The 23,240-nt window shown below is 39.6% G+C and overlaps 1 protein-coding gene and 46 non-coding genes across 47 annotated transcripts in view; 46 read left to right on the top strand and 1 right to left on the bottom strand.

Annotated features, from left to right (window-relative positions):
* The window catches only part of pla2r1 (phospholipase A2 receptor 1), a 61,903-nt gene that overhangs the window by 31,311 nt on the left and 7,352 nt on the right, over nt 1–23,240 (bottom strand). Inside the window, exons 10-18 of the mRNA XM_086072206.1 lie at nt 20,911–21,023; nt 20,656–20,825; nt 19,972–20,183; nt 19,360–19,505; nt 19,159–19,243; nt 18,926–19,061; nt 18,814–18,849; nt 18,287–18,447; nt 17,895–17,959 (exon numbers count right to left, since the gene is read on the bottom strand). Coding sequence (XP_085928332.1) covers nt 17,895–17,959; nt 18,287–18,447; nt 18,814–18,849; nt 18,926–19,061; nt 19,159–19,243; nt 19,360–19,505; nt 19,972–20,183; nt 20,656–20,825; nt 20,911–21,023 — 1,124 coding nt within the window. The remainder of the gene's footprint in view (nt 1–17,894; nt 17,960–18,286; nt 18,448–18,813; nt 18,850–18,925; nt 19,062–19,158; nt 19,244–19,359; nt 19,506–19,971; nt 20,184–20,655; nt 20,826–20,910; nt 21,024–23,240) is intronic.
* Nucleotides 174–246, top strand: trnaf-gaa (transfer RNA phenylalanine (anticodon GAA)). Its single transcript has one exon. It is a non-coding gene; the product is annotated as a tRNA-Phe (tRNA).
* trnaf-gaa (transfer RNA phenylalanine (anticodon GAA)) lies at nt 488–560 on the top strand. The gene has a single exon. It is a non-coding gene; the product is annotated as a tRNA-Phe (tRNA).
* On the top strand, nt 802–874 carry trnaf-gaa (transfer RNA phenylalanine (anticodon GAA)). The gene has a single exon. It is a non-coding gene; the product is annotated as a tRNA-Phe (tRNA).
* Nucleotides 1,114–1,186, top strand: trnaf-gaa (transfer RNA phenylalanine (anticodon GAA)). Its single transcript has one exon. It is a non-coding gene; the product is annotated as a tRNA-Phe (tRNA).
* trnaf-gaa (transfer RNA phenylalanine (anticodon GAA)) lies at nt 1,435–1,507 on the top strand. The gene has a single exon. It is a non-coding gene; the product is annotated as a tRNA-Phe (tRNA).
* Nucleotides 1,749–1,821, top strand: trnaf-gaa (transfer RNA phenylalanine (anticodon GAA)). Its single transcript has one exon. It is a non-coding gene; the product is annotated as a tRNA-Phe (tRNA).
* Nucleotides 2,047–2,119, top strand: trnaf-gaa (transfer RNA phenylalanine (anticodon GAA)). Its single transcript has one exon. It is a non-coding gene; the product is annotated as a tRNA-Phe (tRNA).
* trnaf-gaa (transfer RNA phenylalanine (anticodon GAA)) lies at nt 2,359–2,431 on the top strand. The gene has a single exon. It is a non-coding gene; the product is annotated as a tRNA-Phe (tRNA).
* On the top strand, nt 2,680–2,752 carry trnaf-gaa (transfer RNA phenylalanine (anticodon GAA)). The gene has a single exon. It is a non-coding gene; the product is annotated as a tRNA-Phe (tRNA).
* trnaf-gaa (transfer RNA phenylalanine (anticodon GAA)) lies at nt 3,001–3,073 on the top strand. The gene has a single exon. It is a non-coding gene; the product is annotated as a tRNA-Phe (tRNA).
* On the top strand, nt 3,312–3,384 carry trnaf-gaa (transfer RNA phenylalanine (anticodon GAA)). The gene has a single exon. It is a non-coding gene; the product is annotated as a tRNA-Phe (tRNA).
* Nucleotides 3,633–3,705, top strand: trnaf-gaa (transfer RNA phenylalanine (anticodon GAA)). The gene has a single exon. It is a non-coding gene; the product is annotated as a tRNA-Phe (tRNA).
* On the top strand, nt 3,947–4,019 carry trnaf-gaa (transfer RNA phenylalanine (anticodon GAA)). Its single transcript has one exon. It is a non-coding gene; the product is annotated as a tRNA-Phe (tRNA).
* Nucleotides 4,261–4,333, top strand: trnaf-gaa (transfer RNA phenylalanine (anticodon GAA)). The gene has a single exon. It is a non-coding gene; the product is annotated as a tRNA-Phe (tRNA).
* On the top strand, nt 4,575–4,647 carry trnaf-gaa (transfer RNA phenylalanine (anticodon GAA)). The gene has a single exon. It is a non-coding gene; the product is annotated as a tRNA-Phe (tRNA).
* On the top strand, nt 4,887–4,959 carry trnaf-gaa (transfer RNA phenylalanine (anticodon GAA)). Its single transcript has one exon. It is a non-coding gene; the product is annotated as a tRNA-Phe (tRNA).
* trnaf-gaa (transfer RNA phenylalanine (anticodon GAA)) lies at nt 5,208–5,280 on the top strand. The gene has a single exon. It is a non-coding gene; the product is annotated as a tRNA-Phe (tRNA).
* On the top strand, nt 5,520–5,592 carry trnaf-gaa (transfer RNA phenylalanine (anticodon GAA)). The gene has a single exon. It is a non-coding gene; the product is annotated as a tRNA-Phe (tRNA).
* trnaf-gaa (transfer RNA phenylalanine (anticodon GAA)) lies at nt 5,834–5,906 on the top strand. Its single transcript has one exon. It is a non-coding gene; the product is annotated as a tRNA-Phe (tRNA).
* trnaf-gaa (transfer RNA phenylalanine (anticodon GAA)) lies at nt 6,155–6,227 on the top strand. Its single transcript has one exon. It is a non-coding gene; the product is annotated as a tRNA-Phe (tRNA).
* On the top strand, nt 6,476–6,548 carry trnaf-gaa (transfer RNA phenylalanine (anticodon GAA)). The gene has a single exon. It is a non-coding gene; the product is annotated as a tRNA-Phe (tRNA).
* On the top strand, nt 6,787–6,859 carry trnaf-gaa (transfer RNA phenylalanine (anticodon GAA)). The gene has a single exon. It is a non-coding gene; the product is annotated as a tRNA-Phe (tRNA).
* Nucleotides 7,101–7,173, top strand: trnaf-gaa (transfer RNA phenylalanine (anticodon GAA)). The gene has a single exon. It is a non-coding gene; the product is annotated as a tRNA-Phe (tRNA).
* Nucleotides 7,415–7,487, top strand: trnaf-gaa (transfer RNA phenylalanine (anticodon GAA)). The gene has a single exon. It is a non-coding gene; the product is annotated as a tRNA-Phe (tRNA).
* trnaf-gaa (transfer RNA phenylalanine (anticodon GAA)) lies at nt 7,726–7,798 on the top strand. Its single transcript has one exon. It is a non-coding gene; the product is annotated as a tRNA-Phe (tRNA).
* Nucleotides 8,039–8,111, top strand: trnaf-gaa (transfer RNA phenylalanine (anticodon GAA)). Its single transcript has one exon. It is a non-coding gene; the product is annotated as a tRNA-Phe (tRNA).
* Nucleotides 8,353–8,425, top strand: trnaf-gaa (transfer RNA phenylalanine (anticodon GAA)). Its single transcript has one exon. It is a non-coding gene; the product is annotated as a tRNA-Phe (tRNA).
* trnaf-gaa (transfer RNA phenylalanine (anticodon GAA)) lies at nt 8,667–8,739 on the top strand. The gene has a single exon. It is a non-coding gene; the product is annotated as a tRNA-Phe (tRNA).
* On the top strand, nt 8,981–9,053 carry trnaf-gaa (transfer RNA phenylalanine (anticodon GAA)). Its single transcript has one exon. It is a non-coding gene; the product is annotated as a tRNA-Phe (tRNA).
* trnaf-gaa (transfer RNA phenylalanine (anticodon GAA)) lies at nt 9,293–9,365 on the top strand. The gene has a single exon. It is a non-coding gene; the product is annotated as a tRNA-Phe (tRNA).
* Nucleotides 9,614–9,686, top strand: trnaf-gaa (transfer RNA phenylalanine (anticodon GAA)). Its single transcript has one exon. It is a non-coding gene; the product is annotated as a tRNA-Phe (tRNA).
* Nucleotides 9,867–9,939, top strand: trnaf-gaa (transfer RNA phenylalanine (anticodon GAA)). Its single transcript has one exon. It is a non-coding gene; the product is annotated as a tRNA-Phe (tRNA).
* On the top strand, nt 10,181–10,253 carry trnaf-gaa (transfer RNA phenylalanine (anticodon GAA)). Its single transcript has one exon. It is a non-coding gene; the product is annotated as a tRNA-Phe (tRNA).
* Nucleotides 10,495–10,567, top strand: trnaf-gaa (transfer RNA phenylalanine (anticodon GAA)). Its single transcript has one exon. It is a non-coding gene; the product is annotated as a tRNA-Phe (tRNA).
* trnaf-gaa (transfer RNA phenylalanine (anticodon GAA)) lies at nt 10,807–10,879 on the top strand. The gene has a single exon. It is a non-coding gene; the product is annotated as a tRNA-Phe (tRNA).
* Nucleotides 11,128–11,200, top strand: trnaf-gaa (transfer RNA phenylalanine (anticodon GAA)). The gene has a single exon. It is a non-coding gene; the product is annotated as a tRNA-Phe (tRNA).
* On the top strand, nt 11,442–11,514 carry trnaf-gaa (transfer RNA phenylalanine (anticodon GAA)). Its single transcript has one exon. It is a non-coding gene; the product is annotated as a tRNA-Phe (tRNA).
* trnaf-gaa (transfer RNA phenylalanine (anticodon GAA)) lies at nt 11,754–11,826 on the top strand. The gene has a single exon. It is a non-coding gene; the product is annotated as a tRNA-Phe (tRNA).
* Nucleotides 12,066–12,138, top strand: trnaf-gaa (transfer RNA phenylalanine (anticodon GAA)). The gene has a single exon. It is a non-coding gene; the product is annotated as a tRNA-Phe (tRNA).
* Nucleotides 12,380–12,452, top strand: trnaf-gaa (transfer RNA phenylalanine (anticodon GAA)). Its single transcript has one exon. It is a non-coding gene; the product is annotated as a tRNA-Phe (tRNA).
* trnaf-gaa (transfer RNA phenylalanine (anticodon GAA)) lies at nt 12,701–12,773 on the top strand. Its single transcript has one exon. It is a non-coding gene; the product is annotated as a tRNA-Phe (tRNA).
* Nucleotides 13,022–13,094, top strand: trnaf-gaa (transfer RNA phenylalanine (anticodon GAA)). Its single transcript has one exon. It is a non-coding gene; the product is annotated as a tRNA-Phe (tRNA).
* trnaf-gaa (transfer RNA phenylalanine (anticodon GAA)) lies at nt 13,336–13,413 on the top strand. The gene has a single exon. It is a non-coding gene; the product is annotated as a tRNA-Phe (tRNA).
* On the top strand, nt 13,569–13,641 carry trnaf-gaa (transfer RNA phenylalanine (anticodon GAA)). The gene has a single exon. It is a non-coding gene; the product is annotated as a tRNA-Phe (tRNA).
* On the top strand, nt 14,204–14,276 carry trnaf-gaa (transfer RNA phenylalanine (anticodon GAA)). Its single transcript has one exon. It is a non-coding gene; the product is annotated as a tRNA-Phe (tRNA).
* trnaf-gaa (transfer RNA phenylalanine (anticodon GAA)) lies at nt 14,523–14,595 on the top strand. Its single transcript has one exon. It is a non-coding gene; the product is annotated as a tRNA-Phe (tRNA).

Here is a 23,240-nt window from a genome sequence, read left to right as displayed (position 1 = left end):
GTCTATATAGTAGTAAGCTCTTCTTCCTCAATAGAAAGACACTTCAGCTCATGAGTCCACTGACTTTGTCCTTGATACTTTAACAAAGTATTATCTGAAATCAACTCATACATAATTTGTATGAGTTCCAGGCGTTGGTTGAGTGAGCCGCTCAGAACCAAAAGTCCTCAAAAGCCGAAATAGCTCAGTTGGGAGAGCGTTAGACTGAAGATCTAAAGGTCCCTGGTTCGATCCCGGGTTTCGGCACATCAGAGCAGTGGTTTCACGCATAGCCTTAGTTCTTTGCGAACCCATTTTGACATTTGTTTTATGTAGTTTAATGTCCATATAGAAGTAAGCACTTTTTCCTAAATAGGAAGACATTTCAGCTTACTGATAAACTGACTTTATACTTTAACAAAGTATTATCTGAAATCAACTCATACATAATTTGTATGAGTTCTAGGCGTTGGTTGAGTGAGCCGCTCAGAACCAAAAATCCTCAGAAGCCGAAATAGCTCAGTTGGGAGAGCGTTAGACTGAAGATCTAAAGGTCCCTGGTTCGATCCCGGGTTTCGGCACATCAGATCAGTGGTTTCATATGAAACCTTAGTTCTATGCGAACCCATTTTGATATTTGTTTTATGTTGTTTAATGTCCATATAGAAGTAAGCACTTTTTCCTAAATAGGAAGACATTTCAGATTACTGGTAAACTGACTTTATACTTTAACAAAGTATTATCTGAAATCAACTCATACATAATTTGTATGAGTTCCAGGCGTTAGTTGAGTGAGCCGCTCAGAACCTTACATCCTCAGAAGCCGAAATAGCTCAGTTGGGAGAGCGTTAGACTGAAGATCTAAAGGTCCCTGGTTCGATCCCGGGTTTCGGCACATCAGAGCAGTGGTTTCACGCATAGCCTTAGTTCTTTGCGAACCCATTTTGACATTTGTTTTATGTAGTTTAATGTCCATATAGAAGTAAACACTTTTTCCTAAATAGGAAGACATTTTAGCTTACTGATAAACTGACTTTATACTTTAACAAAGTATTATCTGTAATCAACTCATACATAATTTTCCTGTTCCAGCCGTTTGTTGAGTGAGCCGCTCAGAACCAAAAACCCTCAGAAGCCGAAATAGCTCAGTTGGGAGAGCGTTAGACTGAAGATCTAAAGGTCCCTGGTTCGATCCCGGGTTTCGGCACATCAGACCAGTGGTTTCACGCAAATCCTTAGTTCTATGCGAAGTCATTTAGACCCTTGTTCCAGTTTGTTTAATGTCTATATAGTAGTAAGCTCTTCTTCCTCAATAGAAAGACACTTCAGCTCATGAGTCCACTGACTTTGTCCTTGATACTTTAACAAAGTATTATCTGAAATCAACTCATACATAATTTGTATGAGTTCCAGGCGTTGGTTGAGTGAGCCGCTCAGAACCAAAAGTTATCAAAAGCCGAAATAGCTCAGTTGGGAGAGCGTTAGACTGAAGATCTAAAGGTCCCTGGTTCGATCCCGGGTTTCGGCACATCAGAGCAGTGGTTTCACGCATAGCCTTAGTTCTTTGCGAACCCATTTTGACATTTGTTTTATGTAGTTTAATGTCCATATAGAAGTAAGCACTTTTTCCTAAATAGGAAGACATTTCAGCTTACTGATAAACTGACTTTATACTTTAACAAAGTATTATCTGAAATCAACTCATACATAATTTGTATGAGTTCTAGGCGTTGGTTGAGTGAGCCGCTCAGAACCAAAAATCCTCAGAAGCCGAAATAGCTCAGTTGGGAGAGCGTTAGACTGAAGATCTAAAGGTCCCTGGTTCGATCCCGGGTTTCGGCACATCAGATCAGTGGTTTCATATGCGAACCCATTTTGATATTTGTTTTATGTAGTTTAACGTCCATATAGAAGTAAGCACTTTTTCCAAAATAGGAAGACATTTCAGATTACTGGTAAACTGACTTTATACTTTAACAAAGTATTATCTGAAATCAACTCATACATAATTTGTTTGAGTTCCAGGCGTTAGTTGAGTGAGCCGCTCAGAACCTTACATCCTCAGAAGCCGAAATAGCTCAGTTGGGAGAGCGTTAGACTGAAGATCTAAAGGTCCCTGATTCGATCCCGGGTTTCGGCACATCAGAGCAGTGGTTTCACGCATAGCCTTAGTTCTTTGCGAACCCATTTTGACATTTGTTTTATGTAGTTTAATGTCCATATAGAAGTAAACACTTTTTCCTAAATAGGAAGACATTTTAGCTTACTGATAAACTGACTTTATACTTTAACAAAGTATTATCTGTAATCAACTCATACATAATTTTCCTGTTCCAGCCGTTCGTTGAGTGAGCCGCTCAGAACCAAAAACCCTCAGAAGCCGAAATAGCTCAGTTGGGAGAGCGTTAGACTGAAGATCTAAAGGTCCCTGGTTCGCTCCCGGGTTTCGTCACATCAGAGCAGTGGTTTCACGCAAAGCCTTAGTTCTATGCGAAGTCATTTAGACCCTTGTTCCAGTTTGTTTAATGTCTATATAGTAGTAAGCTCTTCTTCCTCAATAGAAAGACACTTAAGCTCACTAGTACACTGACTTTGTCCTTGATACTTTAACAAAGTATTATCTGAAATCAACTCATACATAATTTGTATGAGTTCTAGGCATTGGTTGAGTGAGCCGCTCAGAACCAAAAATCCTCAGATGCAGAAATAGCTCATTTGGGAGAGCGTTAGACTGAAGATCTAAAGGTCCCTGGTTCGATCCCGGGTTTCGGCAGATCAGAGCAGTGGTTTCACGCAAAGCCTTAGTTCTATGCGAAGTCATTTAGACCCTTGTTCCAGTTTGTTTAATGTCTATATAGTAGTAAGCTCTTCTTCCTCAATAGAAAGACACTTCAGCTCACTAGTACACTGACTTTGTCCTTGATACTTCAAGAAAGTATTATCTGAAATCAACTCATACATAATTTGTATGAGTTAAAGGCGTTGGTTGAGTGAGCCGCTCAGAACCAAACATCCTCAGAAGCCGAAATAGCTCAGTTGGGAGAGCGTTAGACTGAAGATCTAAAGGTCCCTGGTTCAATCCCGGGTTTCGGCACATCAGAGCAGTGGTTTCACATGAAGCCTCAGTTCTATGCAAACCCATTTTGACATTTGTTTTATGTAGTTTAATGTCCATATAGAAGTAAGCACTTTTCCTAAATAGGAAGACATTTCAGCTTACTGATAAACTGACTTTATACTTTAACAAAGTATTATCTGTAATCAACTCATACAAAATTTTCCTGTTCCAGCCGTTCGTTGAGTGAGCCGCTCAGAACCAAAGACCCTCAGAAGCCGAAATAGCTCAGTTGGGAGAGCGTTAGACTGAAGATCTAAAGGTCCCAGGTTCGATCCCGGGTTTCGGCAGATCAGACCAGTGGTTTCACGCAAAGCCTTAGTTCTATGCGAAGTCATTTAGACCCTTGTTCCAGTTTGTTTAATGTCTATATAGTAGTAAGCTCTTCTTCCTCAATAGAAAGACACTTCAGCTCACTAGTACACTGACTTTGTCCTTGATACTTTAACAAAGTATTATCTGAAATTAACTCATACATAATTTGTATGAGTTCCAGGCGTTGGTTGAGTGAGCCGCTCAGAACCAAAAGTCCTCAAAAGCCGAAATAGCTCAGTTAGGAGAGCGTTAGACTGAAGATCTAAAGGTCCCTGGTTCGATCCCGGGTTTCGGCACATCAGAGCAGTGGTTTCACGCAAAGCCTTAGTTCTTTGCGAACCCATTTTGACATTTGTTTTATGTAGTTTAATGTCCATATAGAAGTAAGCACTTTTTCCTAAATAGGAAGACATTTCAGCTTACTGATAAACTGACTTTATACTTTAACAAAGTATTATCTGAAATCAACTCATACATAATTTGTATGAGTTCTAGGCGTTGGTTGAGTGAGCCGCTCAGAACCAAAAATCCTCAGAAGCCGAAATAGCTCAGTTGGGAGAGCGTTAGACTGAAGATCTAAAGGTCCCTGGTTCGATCCCGGGTTTCGGCACATCAGAGCAGTGGTTTCACGCATAGCCTTAGTTCTTTGCGAACCCATTTTGACATTTGTTTTATGTAGTTTAATGTCCATATAGAAGTAAGCACTTTTTCCTAAATAGGAAGACATTTCAGCTTACTGATAAACTGACTTTATACTTTAACAAAGTATTATCTGAAATCAACTCATACATAATTTGTATGAGTTCTAGGCGTTGGTTGAGTGAGCCGCTCAGAACCAAAAATCCTCAGAAGCCGAAATAGCTCAGTTGGGAGAGTGTTAGACTGAAGATCTAAAGGTCCCTGGTTTGATCCCGGGTTTTGGCACATCAGATCAGTGGTTTCATATGAAGCCTTAGTTCTATGCGAACCCATTTTGATATTTGTTTTATGTAGTTTAATGTCCATATAGAAGTAAGCACTTTTTCCAAAATAGGAAGACATTTCAGATTACTGGTAAACTGACTTTATACTTTAACAAAGTATTATCTGAAATCAACTCGTACATAATTTGTATGAGTTCCAGGCGTTAGTTGAGTGAGCCGCTCAGAACCTTACATCCTCAGAAGCCGAAATAGCTCAGTTGGGAGAGCGTTAGACTGAAGATCTAAAGGTCCCTGGTTCGATCCCGGGTTTCGGCACATCAGAGCAGTGGTTTCACGCATAGCCTTAGTTCTTTGCGAACCCATTTTGACATTTGTTTTATGTAGTTTAATGTCCATATAGAAGTAAACACTTTTTCCTAAATAGGAAGACATTTTAGCTTACTGATAAACTGACTTTATACTTTAACAAAGTATTATCTGTAATCAACTCATACATAATTTTCCTGTTCCAGCCGTTTGTTGAGTGAGCCGCTCAGAACCAAAAACCCTCAGAAGCCGAAATAGCTCAGTTGGGAGAGCGTTAGACTGAAGATCTAAAGGTCCCTGGTTCGATCCCGGGTTTCGGCACATCAGACCAGTGGTTTCACGCAAATCCTTAGTTCTATGCGAAGTCATTTAGACCCTTGTTCCAGTTTGTTTAATGTCTATATAGTAGTAAGCTCTTCTTCCTCAATAGAAAGACACTTCAGCTCATGAGTCCACTGACTTTGTCCTTGATACTTTAACAAAGTATTATCTGAAATCAACTCATACATAATTTGTATGAGTTCCAGGCGTTGGTTGAGTGAGCCGCTCAGAACCAAAAGTCCCCAAAAGCCGAAATAGCTCAGTTGGGAGAGCGTTAGACTGAAGATCTAAAGGTCCCTGGTTCGATCCCGGGTTTCGGCACATCAGAGCAGTGGTTTCACGCATAGCCTTAGTTCTTTGCGAACCCATTTTGACATTTGTTTTATGTAGTTTAATGTCCATATAGAAGTAAGCACTTTTTCCTAAATAGGAAGACATTTCAGCTTACTGATAAACTGACTTTATACTTTAACAAAGTATTATCTGTAATCAACTCATACATAATTTTCCTGTTCCAGCCGTTCGTTGAGTGAGCCGCTCAGAACCAAAAACCCTTAGAAGCTGAAATAGCTCAGTTGGGAGAGCGTTAGACTGAAGATCTAAAGGTCCCTGGTTCGATCCCGGGTTTCGGCACATCAGAGCAGTGGTTTCACGCATAGCCTTAGTTCTTTGCGAACCCATTTTGACATTTGTTTTATGTAGTTTAATGTCCATATAGAAGTAAGCACTTTTTCCAAAATAGGAAGACATATCAGATTACTGGTAAACTGACTTTATACTTTAACAAAGTATTATCTGAAATCAACTCGTACATAATTTGTATGAGTTCTAGGCATTGGTTGAGTGAGCCGCTCAGAACCAAAAATCCTCAGATGCCGAAATAGCTCAGTTGGGAGAGCGTTAGACTGAAGATCTGAAGGTCCCTGGTTCGCTCCCGGGTTTCGTCACATCAGAGCAGTGGTTTCACGCAAAGCCTTAGTTCTATGCGAAGTCATTTAGACCCTTGTTCCAGTTTGTTTAATGTCTATATAGTAGTAAGCTCTTCTTCCTCAATAGAAAGACACTTAAGCTCACTAGTACACTGACTTTGTCCTTGATACTTTAACAATTTATTATCTGAAATTAACTCATACATAATTTGTATGAGTTCCAGGCGTTGGTTGAGTGAGCCGCTCAGAACCCAAAATCCTCAAAAGCCGAAATAGCTCACTTGGGAGAGCGTTAGTCTGAAGATCTAAAGGTCCCTGGTTCGATCCCGGGTTTCGGCAGATCAGAGCAGTGGTTTCACGCAAAGCCTTAGTTCTATGCGAAGTCATTTAGACCCTTGTTCAAGTTTGATTAATGTCTATATAGTAGTAAGCTCTTCTTCCTCAATAGAAAGACACTTCAGCTCACTAGTACACTGACTTTGTCCTTGATACTTCAAGAAAGTATTATCTGAAATCAACTCATACATTATTTGTATGAGTTAAAGGCGTTGGTTGAGTGAGCCGCTCAGAACCAAACATCCTCAGAAGCCGAAATAGCTCAGTTGGGAGAGCGTTAGACTGAAGATCTAAAGGTCCCTGGTTCGATCCCGGGTTTCGGCACATCAGAGCAGTGGTTTCACATGAAGCCTTAGTTCTATGCGAACCCATTTTGACATTTGTTTTATGTAGTTTAATGTCCATATAGAAGTAAGCACTTTTCCTAAATAGGAAGACATTTCAGCTTACTGATAAACTGACTTTATACTTTAACAAAGTATTATCTGTAATCAACTCATACATAATTTTCCTGTTCCAGCCGTTCGTTGAGTGAGCCGCTCAGAACCAAAAACCCTCAGAAGCCGAAATAGCTCAGTTGGGAGAGCGTTAGACTGAAGATCTAAAGGTCCCTGGTTCGATCCCGGGTTTCGGCACATCAGAGCAGTGGTTTCACGCATAGCCTTAGTTCTTTGCGAACCCATTTTGACATTTGTTTTATTTAGTTTAATGTCCATATAGAAGTAAGCACTTTTTCCTAAATAGGAAGACATTTCAGCTTACTGATAAACTGACTTTATACTTTAACAAAGTATTATCTGAAATCAACTCATACATAATTTGTATGAGTTCTAGGCGTTGGTTGAGTGAGCCGCTCAGAACCGAAAATCCTCAGAAGCCGAAATAGCTCAGTTGGGAGAGCGTTAGACTGAAGATCTAAAGGTCCCTGGTTCGATCCCGGGTTTCGGCACATCAGATCAGTGGTTTCATATGAAGCCTTAGTTCTATGCGAACCCATTTTGATATTTGTTTTATGTAGTTTAATGTCCATATAGAAGTAAGCACTTTTTCCAAAATAGGAAGACATTTCAGATTACTGGTAAACTGACTTTATACTTTAACAAAGTATTATCTGAAATCAACTCATACATAATTTGTATGAGTTCCAGGCGTTAGTTGAGTGAGCCGCTCAGAACCTTACATCCTCAGAAGCCGAAATAGCTCAGTTGGGAGAGCGTTAGACTGAAGATCTACAGGTCCCTGGTTCGATCCCGGGTTTCGGCACATCAGAGCAGTGGTTTCACGCATAGCCTTAGTTCTTTGCGAACCCATTTTGACATTTGTTTTATGTAGTTTAATGTCCATATAGAAGTAAGCACTTTTCCTAAATAGGAAAACATTTCAGCTTACTGATAAACTGACTTTATACTTTAAAAAAGTATTATCTGTAATCAACTCATACATAATTTTCCTGTTCCAGCCGTTTGTTGAGTGAGCCGCTCAGAACCAAAAACCCTCAAAAGCCGAAATAGCTCACTTGGGAGAGCGTTAGACTGAAGATCTAAAGGTCCCTGGTTCGATCCCGGGTTTCGGCACATCAGAGCAGTGGTTTCACATGAAACCTTAGTTCTATGCGAACCTATTTTGACATTTGTTTTATGTAGTTTAATGTCCATATAGAAGTAAGCTCTTTTCCTAAATAGGAAGACATTTCAGCTTACTGATAAACTGACTTTATACTTTAACAAAGTATTATCTGAAATCAACTCATACATAATTTGTATGAGTTCCAAGCGTTGGTTGAGTGAGCCGCTCAGAACCAAACATCCTCAGAAGCTGTAATAGCTCAGTTGGGAGAGCGTTAGACTGAAGATCTAAAGGTCCCTGGTTCGATCCCGGGTTTCGGCACATCAGAGCAGTGGTTTCACATGAAACCTTAGTTCTATGCGAACCCATTTTGACATTTGTTTTATGTAGTTTAATGTCCATATAGAAGTAAGCACTTTTTCCTAAATAGGAAGAGATTTCAGCTTACTGGTAAACTGACTTTACACTTTAACAAAGTATTATCTGATATCAACTCATACATAATTTGTCTGAGTTCCAGGCGTTGGTTGAGTGAGCCGCTCAGAACCAAACATCCTCAGAAGCCGAAATAGCTCAGTTGGGAGAGCGTTTGACTGAAGATCTAAAGGTCCCTGGTTAGGTCCCGGGTTTCGGCACATCAGATCAGTGGTTTCATATGAAGCCTTAGTTCTATGCGAACCCATTTTGATATTTGTTTTATGTAGTTTAATGTCCATATAGAAGTAAGCACTTTTTCCAAAATAGGAAGACATTTCAGATTACTGGTAAACTGACTTTATACTTTAACAAAGTATTATCTGAAATAAACTCATACATAATTTGTATGAGTTCCAGGCGTTAGTTGATTGAGCTGCTCAGAACCTTTCATCCTCAGAAGCTGAAATAGCTCAGTTGGGAGAGCGTTAGACTGAAGATCTAAAGGTCCCTGGTTCGATCCCGGGTTTCGGCACATCAGAGCAGTGGTTTCACGCATAGCCTTAGTTCTATGCGAACCCATTTTGACATTTGTTTTATGTAGTTTAATGTCCATATAGAAGTAAGCACTTTTTCCTAAATAGGAAGACATTTCAGATTACTGGTAAACTGACTTTATACTTTAACAAAGTATTATCTGAAATCAACTCATTCATAATTTGTATGAGTTCTAGGCGTTGGTTGAGTGAGCCGCTCAGAACCAAAAACCCTTAGAAGCTGAAATAGCTCAGTTGGGAGAGCGTTAGACTGAAGATCTAAAGGTCCCTTGTGCGATCCCGGGTTTTGGCACATCAGAGAAGTGGTTTCAAGCATAGCCTTAGTTCTTTGCGAACCCATTTATACATTTGTTTTATGTAGTTTAATGTCCATATAGAAGTAAGCACTTTTTCCTAAATAGGAAGACATTTCAGCTTACTGATAAACTGACTTTATACTTTAACAAAGTATTATCTGTAATCAACTCATACATAATTTTCCTGTTCCAGCCGTTCGTTGAGTGAGCCGCTCAGAACCAAACATCTTCAGAAGCCGAAATAGCTCAGTTGGGAGAGCGTTAGACTGAAGATCTAAAGGTCCCTGGTTCGATCCCGGGTTTCGGCAGATCAGAGCAGTGGTTTCAAGCAAAGCCTTAGTTCAACGCGAAGTCATTTAGACCCTTGTTCCAGTTTGTTTAATGTCTATATCGTAGTAAGCTCTTCTTCCTCAATAGAAAGACACTTCAGCTCACTAGTACACTGACTTTGTCCTTGATACATTAACAAAGTATTATCTGTAATCAACTCATACATAATTTGTATGAGTTCCAGCCATTCGTTGACTGAGCCGCTCAGAACCAAACACCCTCAGAAGCCGAAATAGCTCAGTTGGGAGAGCGTTAGACTGAAGATCTAAAGGTCCCTGGTGCGATCCCGGGTTTCGGCACATCAGAGCAGTGGTTTCACATGAAGACTTAGTTCTATGGGAACCCATTTTTACATTTGTTTTATGTAGTTTAATGTCCATATAGAAGTAAGCACTTTTCCTAAATAGTCCCTGGTACATAATTTGTCTGAGTTCCAGGCGTTGGTTGAGTGAGCCGCTCAGAACCAAACATCCTCAGAAGCCGAAATAGCTCAGTTGGGAGAGCGTTTGGCTGAAGATCTAAAAGTCCCTGGTTCGATCCCAGTTTTCGGCACATCAGAGCAGTGGTTTCACATGAAACCTTAGTTCTATGGGAACCCATTTTGACATTTGTTTTATGTAGTTTAATGTCCATATAGAAGTAAGCACTTTTTCCAAAATAGGAAGACATTTCAGATTACTGGTAAACTGACTTTATACTTTAACAAAGTATTATCTGAAATCAACTCATACATAATTTGTATGAGTTCCCGGCGTTCGTTGAGTGAGCCGCTCAGAACCAAATGTCCTCAGAAGCCGAAATAGCTCAGTTGGGAGAGCGCTAGACTGAAGATCTAAAGGTCCCTGGTGCAATCCCGGGTTTCGGCACATCAGAGAAGTGATTTCAAGCATAGCCTTAGTTCTTTGCGAACCCATTTTTACATTTGTTTTATGTAGTTTAATGTCCATATAGAAGTAAGCACTTTTTCCTAAATAGGAAGACATTTCAGCTTACTGATAAACTGACTTTATACTTTAACAAAGTATTATCTGAAATCAACTCATACATAATTTGTCTGAGTTCCAGGCGTTGGTTGAGTGAGCCGCTTAGAACCAAACATCCTCAGAAGCCGAAATAGCTCAGTTGGGAGAGCGTTTGGCTGAAGATGTAGAAGTCCCTGGTTCGATCCCGGGTTTCGGCACATCAGAGCAGTGGTTTCACATGAAGACTTAGTTCTATGCGAACCCATTTTGACATTTTTTTTATGTAGTTTAATGTCCATATAGAAGTAAGCACTTTTTCCTAAATAAGAAGACATTTCAGCTTACTGGTAAACTGACTTTATACTTTAACAAAGTATTATCTGTAATCAACTCATACATAATTTTCCTGTTCCAGCCGTTCATTGAGTGAGCCGCTCAGAACCAAAAACCCTCAGAAGCCGAAATAGCTCAGTTGGGAGAGCGTTAGACTGAAGATCTAAAGGTCCCTGGTTCGATCCCGGGTTTCGGCAGATCAGAGCAGTGGTTTCAAGCAAAGCCTTAGTTCTATGCTAAGTCATTTAGACCCTTGTTCCAGTTTGTTTAATGTCTATATCGTAGTAAGGTCTTCTTCCTCAATAGAAAGACACTTCAGCTCACTAGTACACTGACTTTGTCCTTAATACATTAACAAAGTATTATCTGAAATCAACTCATACATAATTTGTATGAGTTCCAGGCGTTGCTTGAGTGAGCCGCTCAGAACCAAACATCCTCAGAAGCCGAAATAGCTCAAATGGGAGAGCGTTAGACTGAAGATCTAAAGGTCCCTGGTGCGATCCCGGGTTTCGGCACATCAGAGCAGTGGTTTCACATGAAGACTTAGTTCTATGCGAACCCGTTTTGACATTTTTTTTATGTAGTTTAATGTCCATATAGAAGTAAGCACTTTTTCCGAAATAGGAAGAGATTTCAGCTTACTGATAAACTGACTTTATACTTTAACAAAGTATTATCTGTAATCAACTCATACATAATTTGTATGAGTTCCAGGCGTTAGTTGAGTGAGCCGCTCAGAACCATGCGTCTTCAGAAGCCGAAATAGCTCAGTTGGGAGAGCGTTAGACTGAAGATCTAAAGGTCCCTGGTTCGATCCCGGGTTTCGGCACATCAGAGCAGTGGTTTCACGCATAGCCGTAGTTCTTTGCGAACCCATTTTGACATTTGTTTTATGTAGTTTAATGTCCATATAGAAGTAAACACTTTTTCCTAAATAGGAAGACATTTTAGCTTACTGATAAACTGACTTTATACTTTAACAAAGTATTATCTGTAATCAACTCATACATAATTTTCCTGTTCCAGCCGTTCGTTGAGTGAGCCGCTCAGAACCAAAAACCCTCAGAAGCCGAAATAGCTCAGTTGGGAGAGCGTTAGACTGAAGATCTAAAGGTCCCTGGTTCGATCCCGGGTTTAGGCACATCAGAGAAGTGGTTTCAAGCATAGCCTTAGTTCTTTGCAAACCCATTTTTACATTTGTTTTATGTAGTTTAATGTCCATATAGAAGTAAGCACTTTTTCCTAAATAGGAAGACATTTCAGCTTACTGATAAACTGACTTTATACTTTAACAAAGTATTATCTGTAATCAACTCATACATAATTTTCCTGTTCCAGCCGTTCGTTGAGTGAGCCACTCAGAACCAAAATCCCTCTGAAGCCGAAATAGCTCAGTTGGGAGAGCGTGAGACTGAAGATCTAAAGGTCCCTGGTTCGATCCCGGGTTTCGGCACATCAGAGCAGTGGTTTCACATGAAGGCTTAGTTCTATGCGAACCCATTTTGACATTTGTTTTATGTAGTTTAATGTCCATATAGAAGTAAGCGCTTTTTCCTAAATAAGAAGACATTTCAGCTTACTGGTAAACTGACTTTATACTTTAACAAAGTATTATCTGAAATCAACTCATACATAATTTGTATGAGTTCCAGGCGTTGGTTGAGTGAGCCGCTCAGAACCAAACATCCTCAGAAGCCGAAATAGCTCAGTTGGGAGAGCGTTAGACTGAAGATCTAAAGGTCCCTGGTTCGATCCCGGGTTTCGGCAGATCAGACCAGTGGTTTCACGTAAAGCCTTAGTTTTATGCGAAGGCATTTAGACCCTTGTTCCAGTTTGTTTAATGTCTATATAGTAGTAAGCTCTTCTTCCTCAATAGAAAGACACTTAAGCACACTAGTACACTGACTTTGTCCTTTATACTTTAACAAAATATTTTTTGAAATCAACTCATACATAATTTGTATGAGTTCCAGGCATTGGTTGAGTGAGCCGCTCAGAACCAAATATCCTCAGAAGCCGAAATAGCTCAGTTGGGAGAGCGTTAGACTGAAGATCTAAAGGTCCCTGGTTCGATCCCGGGTTTCGGCAGATCAGACCAGTGGTTTCACGTAAAGCCTTAGTTCTATGCGAAGGCATTTAGACCCTTGTTCCAGTTTGTTTAATGTCTATATAGTAGTAAGCTCTTCTTCCTCAATAGAAAGACACTTAAGCACACTAGTACACTGACTTTGTCCTTGATACTTTAACAAAGTATTATCTGAAATCAACTCATACATAATTTGTATGAGTTCTAGGCGTTGGTTGAGTGAGCCGCTCAGAACCAAACATCCTCAGAAGCTGAAGTAGCTCAGTTGGGAGAGTGTTAGACTGAAGATCTAAAGGTCCCTGGTTCGATCCCGGGTTTCGGCACATCAGAGCAGAGGTTTAACGCATAGCCTTAGTTCTTTGCGAACCCATTTTGACATTTGTTTTATGTAGTTTAATGTCCATATAGAAGTAAGCACTTTTTCCTAAATAGGAAGACATTTCAGCTTACTGATAAACTGACTTTATACTTTAACAAAGTATTATCTGAAATCAACTCATACATAATTTGTATGAGTTCCAGGCGTTGGTTGAGTGAGCCGCTCAGAACCAAACATCCATAGAAGCTGTAATAGCTCAGTTGGGAGAGCGTTAGACTGAAGATCTAAAGGTCCCTGGTTCGATCCCGGGTTTCGGGTGATCAGAGCAGTGGTTTCACGTAAAGCCTTAGTTCTATGCGAAGTCATTTAGACCCTTGTTCCAGTTTGTTTAATGTCTATATCGTAGTAAGCTCTTCTTCCTAAATAGAAAGACACTAGTCTGGTTGAGTGAGCCGCTCAGAACCAAACATCCTCAGAAGCCGAAATAGCTCAGTTGGGAGAGCGTTAGACTGAAGCTCTAAAGGTCCCTGGTTCGATCCCGGGTCTAGGCACATCAAAGCAGTGGTTTCACGCATTGCCTTAGTTCTTTGCGAACCCATTTTGACATTTGTTTTATGTAGTTTAATGTCCATATAGAAGTAAGCACTTTTTCCAAAATAGGAAGACATTTCAGATTACTGGTAAACTGACTTTATACTTTAACAAAGTATTAGCTGAAATCAACTCATTCATAATTTGTATGAGTTCCAGGCGTTGGTTGAGTGAGCCGCTCAGAAACAAATATCCTCAGAAGCCTAAATATCTCAATTGGGAGAGCGTTAGACTCAAGATCTAAAGGTCCCTGGTGTGATCCCGGGTTTCGTCACATCAGAGTAGTGCTTTCACGCAAAGGCTTAGTTCTATGCGAAGTCATTTAGAACCTTGTTCCAGTTTGTTTAATGTCTATATAGTAGTAAGCTCTTCTTCCTCAATAGAAAGACACTTAAGCTCACTAGTACACTGACTTTGTCCTTGATACTTTAACAAAGTATTATCTGAAATAAACTCATTCATAATTTGTATGAGTTCTAGGCGTTGGTTAAGTGAGCCGCTCAGAACCAAAAATCCTCAGAAGCCGAAATAGCTCAGTTGGGAGAGCGTTAGACTGAAGATCTAAAGGTCCCTGGTTCGATCCCGGGTTTCGGCAGATCAGAGCAGTGGTTTCACGCAAAGCCGTAGTTTTGTGCGAAGTCATTTAGACCCTTGTTCCAGTTTGTTTAATGTCTATATAGTAGTAAGCTCTTCTTCCTCAATAGAAAGACACTTCAGCTCACTAGTACACTGAATTTGTCCTTGATACTTTAACAAAGTATTATCTGTAATCAACTCATACATAATTTTCCTGTTCCAGCCGTTCGTTGAGTGAGCTGCTCAGAACCAAAAATCCTCAGAAGCCGAAAAAGCTCAGTTGGGAGAGCGTTAGACTGAAAATCTAAAGGTCCCTGGTTCGATCCCGGGTTTCGGCAGATCAGAGCAGTGGTTTCACATGAAGCCTTAGTTCTATGCAAAGTAATTTAGACCCTTGTTCCAGTTAAAGACATTGAATCTTGGACAGCGTCAAGATCTAACGGTCCCTAGTTCAAACCTGGGTTTTGGCAGTGCAAAGCAGTGATTTTACATGAAGCCTCAGCCATATGGACACTTATTCCATTTAGTTTTTTCTATATAGCAGTAAGCTCTTTTTCCTTCATAGGAAGACAATTCAGCTCACTAGTACATTGACTTTAACAAAGAAGAAGTCCAGGAGCTGAAATAGCTCATTTGGGAGAGCGTTAGACTGAAGATCTAAAGGTCCTTGGTTCAACCCTGGGTCTCGGCAGTGCAAAGCTGTGATTTCACACGAAGCCTTAGTTCTGTGTGAAGCCGTATGGACACATCTTTTATGTAGTTTAATGTCCATATTGTAGTAAGCTCTTCTTCCTCGATAGGAAAACAATTTAGCTTACTCGTAGTCTGACAGTGTGCTTTATACGTTAACCTAAAATATTATCTGTAATAAACTGAAACACGATTTCTCTGTTGCAGCCGTTTGTTGAGTGAGCCACCTCGAACCAAAAGTCCTAGGAGCTGAATAATCTCAGTTATGACAACGTTAGACTGACGATCTAAAGGTCCCTGATTCAATCCCGAGTTTTGGTAGTTCGAAGCAGTGATTTTGCATGAAGCTCAGCTCTGTGCAAAGTCATTTGGACACTTGTTTCATTTAGTTTAATGTCTATATAGTAGTAAGCTCTTCTTCCTCACTAGGAAGACAATTTAGCTCACTCGTAGACTGAGTGTTCTTTATACGTTAACCTAAAATATTATCTGTAATAAACTCACGATTTCCCTGTTCCAGCCGTTTTGAACCACTCAGAATAAAAAGTCCCATGACCTGAAATAGCTTAGTTGGGAGAGAGTTAGACTGAAGATGTAAAAGGTCTATGGTTCAATCCCACGTTTTGGCAGTTCAAAGCAGTGATTTTGCATGAAGCTCAGGTCTGTGCAAAGCCATTTGGACACTTCTTCCATCTAGTTTAATGTCTGTGTAGGAGTAAGTTCTTCTTCCTCACTAGACTGACAATTCAGCTCACTAGTAGGCTCAGTGTGCTTTGTACTTTAAAGTATTATCTGTAAAAAACTGAATTGAATTTCCCTGTTCCAGCCGTTTGTTGAGCCAGTCAGAACCAAAATTCCCAGGAGCCAAAATAGCTTAGTTGGGACTGAAAGTCCCTGGTTCAATCCTGGGTTTTGACAGTGATTTTGCATGAAGCTTAGGTCTGTGCAAAGCCATTTGGACACTTGTTCCATCAAGTTTAATGTCTATAAGGTAATAAACCCTGTGTTCTTTTTATGTAATTGTCGGTATGTGTTATCTGTAATAAACTGAAACATTCCAACCTGTTCCAACCCTTTGTTGAGTAAGCCACTTAAAACAAGAAGCCAAATGAGCCGAAGAAGCTCAGCCGGGACAGCGTTAGACTGAAGATCTAAAGGTCCCTGGTTCAATCCCGGGTTTTGTCATTTTAAAGCAGTATTTTTGCATGAACATCAGGTCTGTGCGAAGCCATTTGGACACTTCTTCCATTTAGTTTAATATTAGTGTAGCAGTAAGCTCTTCTTCCTTACTAGAAAGACAACTCAGTGCACTAATACAGTGGTTCTCAACCGCGGTCCTTGATTACCCCTATCCAGCCTGTTTTCTATATCTCCCACAAGCAACACAGGTGTCTTAAACAATCAGCTAATCAGCAAGCTCTGCATGAAGCCTTATAACTATCCTCAGCTGTGTTGGCTGGGGTGTCATGGAAAACAGGCTGGATAGGGGTTGAGAACCAGTGCACTAGTAGACCGACTTCGTCCTTAAATCAAAGTATTCTGTTATGAACTGAAACACACATTTTCAACCCTTTGTTGAGTGAGCCACTCATGACAACAAGTCCCATGTGCTGAATAGCTGTTGGGAGAACGTTAGACTTAAGATCTAAAGGTCCCTGTTTCAATCCCGAGGTTTGGCAGCATAAAGCAGTACTTTTGCAGGATGATTAGGTCTATGCAAAGCAATTTTAGTACATTTTCTTTCTAGCTTAACGCCCATAGAGTAGTAAGCTCTTTTTTTTTCACTAGAAAGACAATTCTGTGCAACAGTAGACCGACTGTGTCCGTCAGTTTGCTTAACCCTTTAACCCAAAGCATTATCTGTACTAAACTAGAACTTCCAACCTGTTCCAACCCTTTGTTGAGTGATACACTCAAAACAAGAAACTCCATGAGCTGATATACCTCCGCTGGGAGAGCTTTAGATTCAAGATCAAAAGGTCCCTGGTTTAACTCCTAGCTTTTGGCAGTTTAAAGCAGTGATTTAGCACGAAGCTCAGGTCTGTACAAAGCCATTTGAACACATTGTATCAAAGTGATACCAAACAGCATTTACAATACTTAAAATACACACCCAGATTACTTCAATTGTGAAGTCCATCTTACTCCAGATGGGCCAACTTGCTGAAGTCAAATCTGTTTTATCTTGACATGACTTTACATTTTTAATTCATGCTTTTATCACTGCTCATTTAGATTACTGGTCTCAGCAAAATGTTTCTTACGCATCTCCAGTTGGTCCAGAATTACTTCAATCCTCCGTTCCCTTCACTGGCTCCCTGTGCATCTTTTAAAATTCTTATTGCTGTTTTTAAATGTCTTCATTGTTTGGCACCTCAGTACTTGGTGCCATATTTCCCGCCTCGTTCTCTGAGATCGGTGGGTCAGGCTTTTCTGGTTGTTATTAAAACAAATAGTAAGAGTTGATCGGGCTTTTTCAGTCGCGCACCGAGACTATGGAACAATCTCCTTCTGACCATCAGGTTGATCAACTCACTTCCTGTTTTTTCATTGCTAAAAACGAATTTATTCTCATTTGCGTTTAACCCGGCTTGAGAGGTGGCTTTGTTACTCTGATCATTTGTATGTTTAACTTTTGTACCTTTTACTGTTTTAGTATGTTATTGTTTTTACTACCGGTAACTTTAATTTTAATGTTTATCTTTCTGTGCCTTTTATTGTTTTTTTTATTTGACTGTTTTTACTAATTCTAGTGCTGTTGCCTATTAAGTGCCTTTTTCTTGATTTGTGTACAGCACTTTGATCGACTGTTGTTTTTAAAGTGCTTTAAAAGTTGGATTGGATTTTCCTTTCCACTGTGCCCTTCTGATATCATTTTCATATGGTGTATAGTAAATTGTAAGCGCATGTCATAGAAATGCAACAGCTCAAAGACACACACACACACCTGACCTCCTCTTCACGCTGGTCAATGGAAAGACCAATCCACCAGTCAGTGGGGCCTAGGGAGAGCTGAGGAGAGACACAAATAGAAAAACGTCAAACAAACTACAGACATTCATTCCTCTTCTTGGCCTTTATATTACTTTCTTCCATAGCCTTGTTTTCTGCCTATCAGAGGTGGCAAAGCATTCACACTCTACAGAAGTACATCTACTTGTAAAAAATAAAAAGCCTAATAAAAGTCAAAGTAATACTAACTGAAATGTACAAAAGTACAAAGTAAAAAATATTTTTAGTGCAGTTTTGCCTCGCTAGTAACACTAGTGTGTATGGAAATCTGTTGGTAATTCTATCAATCAATTCGGTGTGATTTAAAAACCAAAAACAGGAACAAACCCGCCGCAAGCGCTCCTTAACAAAGTTCAGCTCCTCTCTGGAATGAATAGGCAGCAGGTAAGCTCCCATCATTTGACAGGCAAAGGAGACGGCGTCCCAGTTGAATGGCTGCTTGGCCACCAGGTATTCAGCTCCACGATAAAACACCCACGGCTCGCTCTCTGTGGGACAGCCACGGGTCAGTATGCAACACAAAAAGTTGGGGATATTCAACTTAAAAATAAGGGTTAACCTAAAATGCACAACTTTTGATCTATGAATGCAAAGACTAACAGGTTCAAGATCACTTTGTATTCTTTCTCCAGTACTGTGGAAAGCCCTATCCGTTATTATTAGAGTGGCTACCTCCGTACACATATTAAATCACAACTTAAAGACCATGTAAAGTGAATTCAGAATTGATTTCTAAATACATTAGAAAAGTTTGAAGATGATTGATAAACTTTGAGGTACTGCATTGTAGAGATGTTGCGTTAAAGCTTTGTTTTGTTTTTTAAATGAGTAATAAATAAAAACAACGCACTTACGCTCAGTGTACCAGTATGGTTTTTTCAGTTGATCTCCTATAATATGAATACATTTTGGTAAATAATTTGATTCCACCTTCTTTATGACTGTCTTTTGGGTAATGACTTTTACCTCTGGACAGCTTACAGATCCACTCGTGTTTGCTTTCACACGGCCGCGGCATGAGGCTGTTGGGCAGGTCACTGTACACCGCGCAGTCCCTCCTGTCATCCTCATCATTTTTATCCTCGATGAAGGAGGTCATCACCTGCAAAAAAAGCAATCAAAATCAGTACATTTACCGGTTTGTGTGACATGGCGTATGAATGCACATGAATTTTGGAGGACATTCAAATGGCACTTACAGGAGAACCATCAGACCATTCCCAAGCTCCTGGATGGTCAGGATCTCTTTTATTGAAACCAACCCAGAGCCAGCGACCCTCTGTTCTGAAAAGGAGGAGCAGAATACTAAGTCTGATTATGTGTCCAGCACGCCAAATTCATTTGCATTTGATGTCATAATCTTGCAAATAAACATTCAGCAATTATGAGCCCATACCAACCCTTCAAACATGGTACTGAGGAGTTGCTTGACAAACACCTGCTCCTCATAGTGGCGGAAACTGGCCAGCTGGGCCCCGAGAGCCTGGCAAAAGTAATCTGCTTCCACCCAGGAACGTTTCATGAGCACCTTTTCGTCATGGAATACCTAAAAGAACAATGCTTGTAAATTTAGCATACATTCATAAGGTTTCTGTAAAATCAAAATAAATACAAAAATACATAGCATGCCACTGATCTTTGAGTGTCATCAGCAGGTTGGCACAGAGAGAGACTGAAAAAGTCACAGAAAGGCAGAAATTTTGGGAACATTTTAATAAATCAAACACCTGTTGGGAATTTTGCCATTCAGCTCTTTGAGAGTAACAAGCTGTGAAAAAAGTACTAAATACAGAGAGAATGGAAGTCACAAAAGGACATACAAGTGGACATCCTCAGTTTAAGTGCATTTTATGTTCATCCTGAATATTAATTAAGAGCCAAATATCACAAATTTATTGTGAGTAGTGTATATTTGACCCTCAGCTTTCCCATACAGCTGTATCAAGGGCCCATAGGAAACATTTTCGAGAGTGATGCATGTTTAAAGAAAAAAAGAAAGTTAATGATCATACTTTAAAACAGTAGAGAAGACCAGCCTGTGATTCCCATCCTGGAGGACAGGCACTGAAGGCATCAATGTGGGCTTCAGGTAACAGCTCGACATCCTGGTAGCTTTTAATGCTCTGCTTACACACTGACAAGGCTTTGTGGGAATTGCAGTCTTTCACCTCCCAGTGACCCAAAGCAGAACCACCGGACATCGCAACACAACCGTTGGCACTTACTAAAATGGGAAAGAGTAAGTAAGTAAGTAAATAAATGTTACTTACAATGTGCATTTTTTTAAATATTCATACATTTACAATTATAAATTGCAGAAACACACCATTTTTAATTTTGAAATTAATATAAGAAAAAAAACATCTATCCGTCCATCCATTATCCATACTTACAATCAAATAAAAAATAAATCAGTCTAGCAATCATGCAATGCACTTATCCCATCCGTACTATCATGATTAGAAGAAAGGATGGGCCCTAAGCTTGACCCTTGAGGAACACCACAGTAAAGGGTGACACACTGACTTAGGTGGGCCAACAAAAATAAAAAAGATCTGATCCAACAACCTCTCTAAGAGGACATGATGATAAACGGTGTCAAAGAAGAAAACCAGGATTGAATATTTAAACACAGAAAGAGGAAGGAAACAGAATAAACCAGACCCCCCACAAATCAGTTACAATGTTATGTATACCTGGCTGGTGTTTGTTCCAATTTGTGAATGTGAGGGGCAAATAGGAGCCATTGCGATGAAGCCATCTGTATTCTCCCCTCTCCCCGGAGTCTATGAGACCAATCCAATAAGACATGCTGCTGTTGGCACCATTCGACCTCAGCAAACTGTTGACAAATGCTTGCTCAAACCTTTGAGAGATGGAAAAATGGTGAAACAACCATATTAATCTTTTAAATGAAAGCAAAAGTTATTACCGGTATATTCATACAGTACCTGTTTTCCACAGTAAGTAGAGGTGCATTGCAGTAATAGCCGCTCTGTGCATCATTATGTGTCTGCACATGCTTGGTGATGGTGTAACAGGAGTGACCGTGGCGCTTCCAACCCTGCAGCAGTAACAAACATCCACTCAATCTAGTTAACATTTTAAAATTTGGTACCTGGGCCTTCAGTTTCCAATTATGTCGCCATAATGTAAAAAAACCACACACAATTGTAAAGCACACAACTGTGCCACGTACAGTATATCATCTGGAACAGTTCAGAATCAAAACTTATCCAATAACATGACAAAATATTAAATTATTTTTATTATATATTAGATTAGATTATCATACCCAACAAAGAGGCTGATTATTATTATTATTATTGTTATTATTATTATTATTATTAAATGTAACAAGTTTTGCTCTGACCAACCAGTCAGAGGATGGAAAAATGCTGATTTCATTGAGGGTCAGAGCAAATGTGTGGATGAATCGGATTGGTTGAAGAAACAGTCCCATTGCTAATATAGTTCAAGTTACACGAGTCAGTACTACTGATTCTGAATGCCCTCGGAAGATTAGATTGACGTGGCAACATAAAGATTCTGGAATCTGATTGGACAAAAAATATATATATTATCAACATACACATATTGGAAGCAGGGTAGTCAGGACAAATCTCCTGCTATCGGTAGTTTTAACAAGTGGTATAACATATACAATATTGTCAACATCGTGACCTATCACAACCATTGCCCTTTCATGTTCTCTCAAACTGGGAAGTCAGGAGGAATTTAAAAAGAAACCCAGTGCTGACGCTGAACAAAAGAAATAGTTCTCCTTTTTGCCCTGATATGATTCATATTAATCAGAAAAATAAACAGAAAGAAACATTGCACATTCGGAATTGTGTAAAGAGCCAGAGCCAGAGGTGGCCCAAGTACTTTCCCTCTCTACAAGCTTCCAGTACAGATGCTTTAGTTAAAAAAAAATTAAAATCCTCTGGTAAAAGTAGAAGTACTGAATATACTCCTTTAGTAAAGTAAAAAACAAAACAAACAAAAAACAGTACAGACTGAGATGGAGTAAGTAAAAATATATTTTTCATGTCAATTATATGCAATACCTGTTTTGATAAGTTGGCAGAGACTAGCCGTTTGACTTGCTTGTTTACTGAGGTCTACTATAAACACAGACAAATCAGCAACACCATGCATCTAGAATGTACATCATCTTCAATCCATGTTGCATAAACTACTGTATCCAGTAATTCAATGATTCAACAAAAGCAAAGCACCTTCACACAAGGCTCATCAAGAGCATACTAGTCAAAATAATATGTTAGCACAAACTGACGTGACATCACACAAATTATTTATTTAGCCATTTGCACTATATAGCCATTGGCTCAACTTTTTTAGTATTTATGCACAATCATAAATCCTGGCAAAGTAGGCTAAGTAGCTACATCGCAAGAAAATCTAGGGAAAGCTTTCACTTTAGTACATGAGGTAAGTTCAAGAGCCAACAACAAAATAGGCCATCAGATGAAAAAACATGGAACAGTGAACACGAAAGAGGCAAGTTTTGTGAATATGCGGGGGTCACTGTATGTTGGAGTGAGTTGTCATCTATTTACAATTACAAATTTGTTGGGACAATAACTTGTGGATTTTTGCTATTTGAGGCCACGCTCGACCCCCCACGAACATCACAGCTGCACTGTTTTCAAATGTAGGGACGAAAAGTAAAAAGTCATCAGAAAAAAAGTACTCATGTAAATCAAAGATACTTGAACAATCTACTTAAAAACTATACCAAAGTAATAGTACTTGGTTACTTCCTACCACTGACAGAAGCGCAGACAAAGAAGAATGTTTTTTAAAAAAAACGGTCAGGGAATTATCAGTGGCTGCGTCATTCGATCGACCCGCATTGTGCATCTTTATGGTGTTGTCCCGTTTCGGTGTGATGACTCAGCGGCCGAATATTCATGTCAACAGAGTCATGGAGCAACACGATTGCCAGAAACGACGTCATCATTTCAGTGAATCAGCTCCATTGTGCTTTTGACTGGCAGCTTGCTCAAAAATGGAACCACCAGTGTCATGACACAGCAAGAACAGCTCTGTCTGAAACCTTTATTTTGCAAATGTTGGAGAACATTGACATAATAAAGAGATTTTACATATTTACTAAATAAATAAATATGTAAATGTACCTTCTGTTTTCACACTTTTTGACCAAGCATCACCTTTTCAGGGTTCACACATATTTATTTATTTATGCAGAGATTGTATTGTCTTTTATTATTATTCTACAACTTTCCACACTCCA

Source organism: Leptonotus elevatus, chromosome 3 (genome assembly GCF_054856555.1).
Source record: "Leptonotus elevatus isolate MCC_2025b chromosome 3, RoL_Lele_1.0, whole genome shotgun sequence".
In the NCBI taxonomy this organism is placed as follows: Eukaryota; Metazoa; Chordata; class Actinopteri; order Syngnathiformes; family Syngnathidae; genus Leptonotus; species Leptonotus elevatus.
Note: the sequence above shows the minus strand (reverse complement) of the source record. Positions and strands in the feature narration are given on the sequence as shown.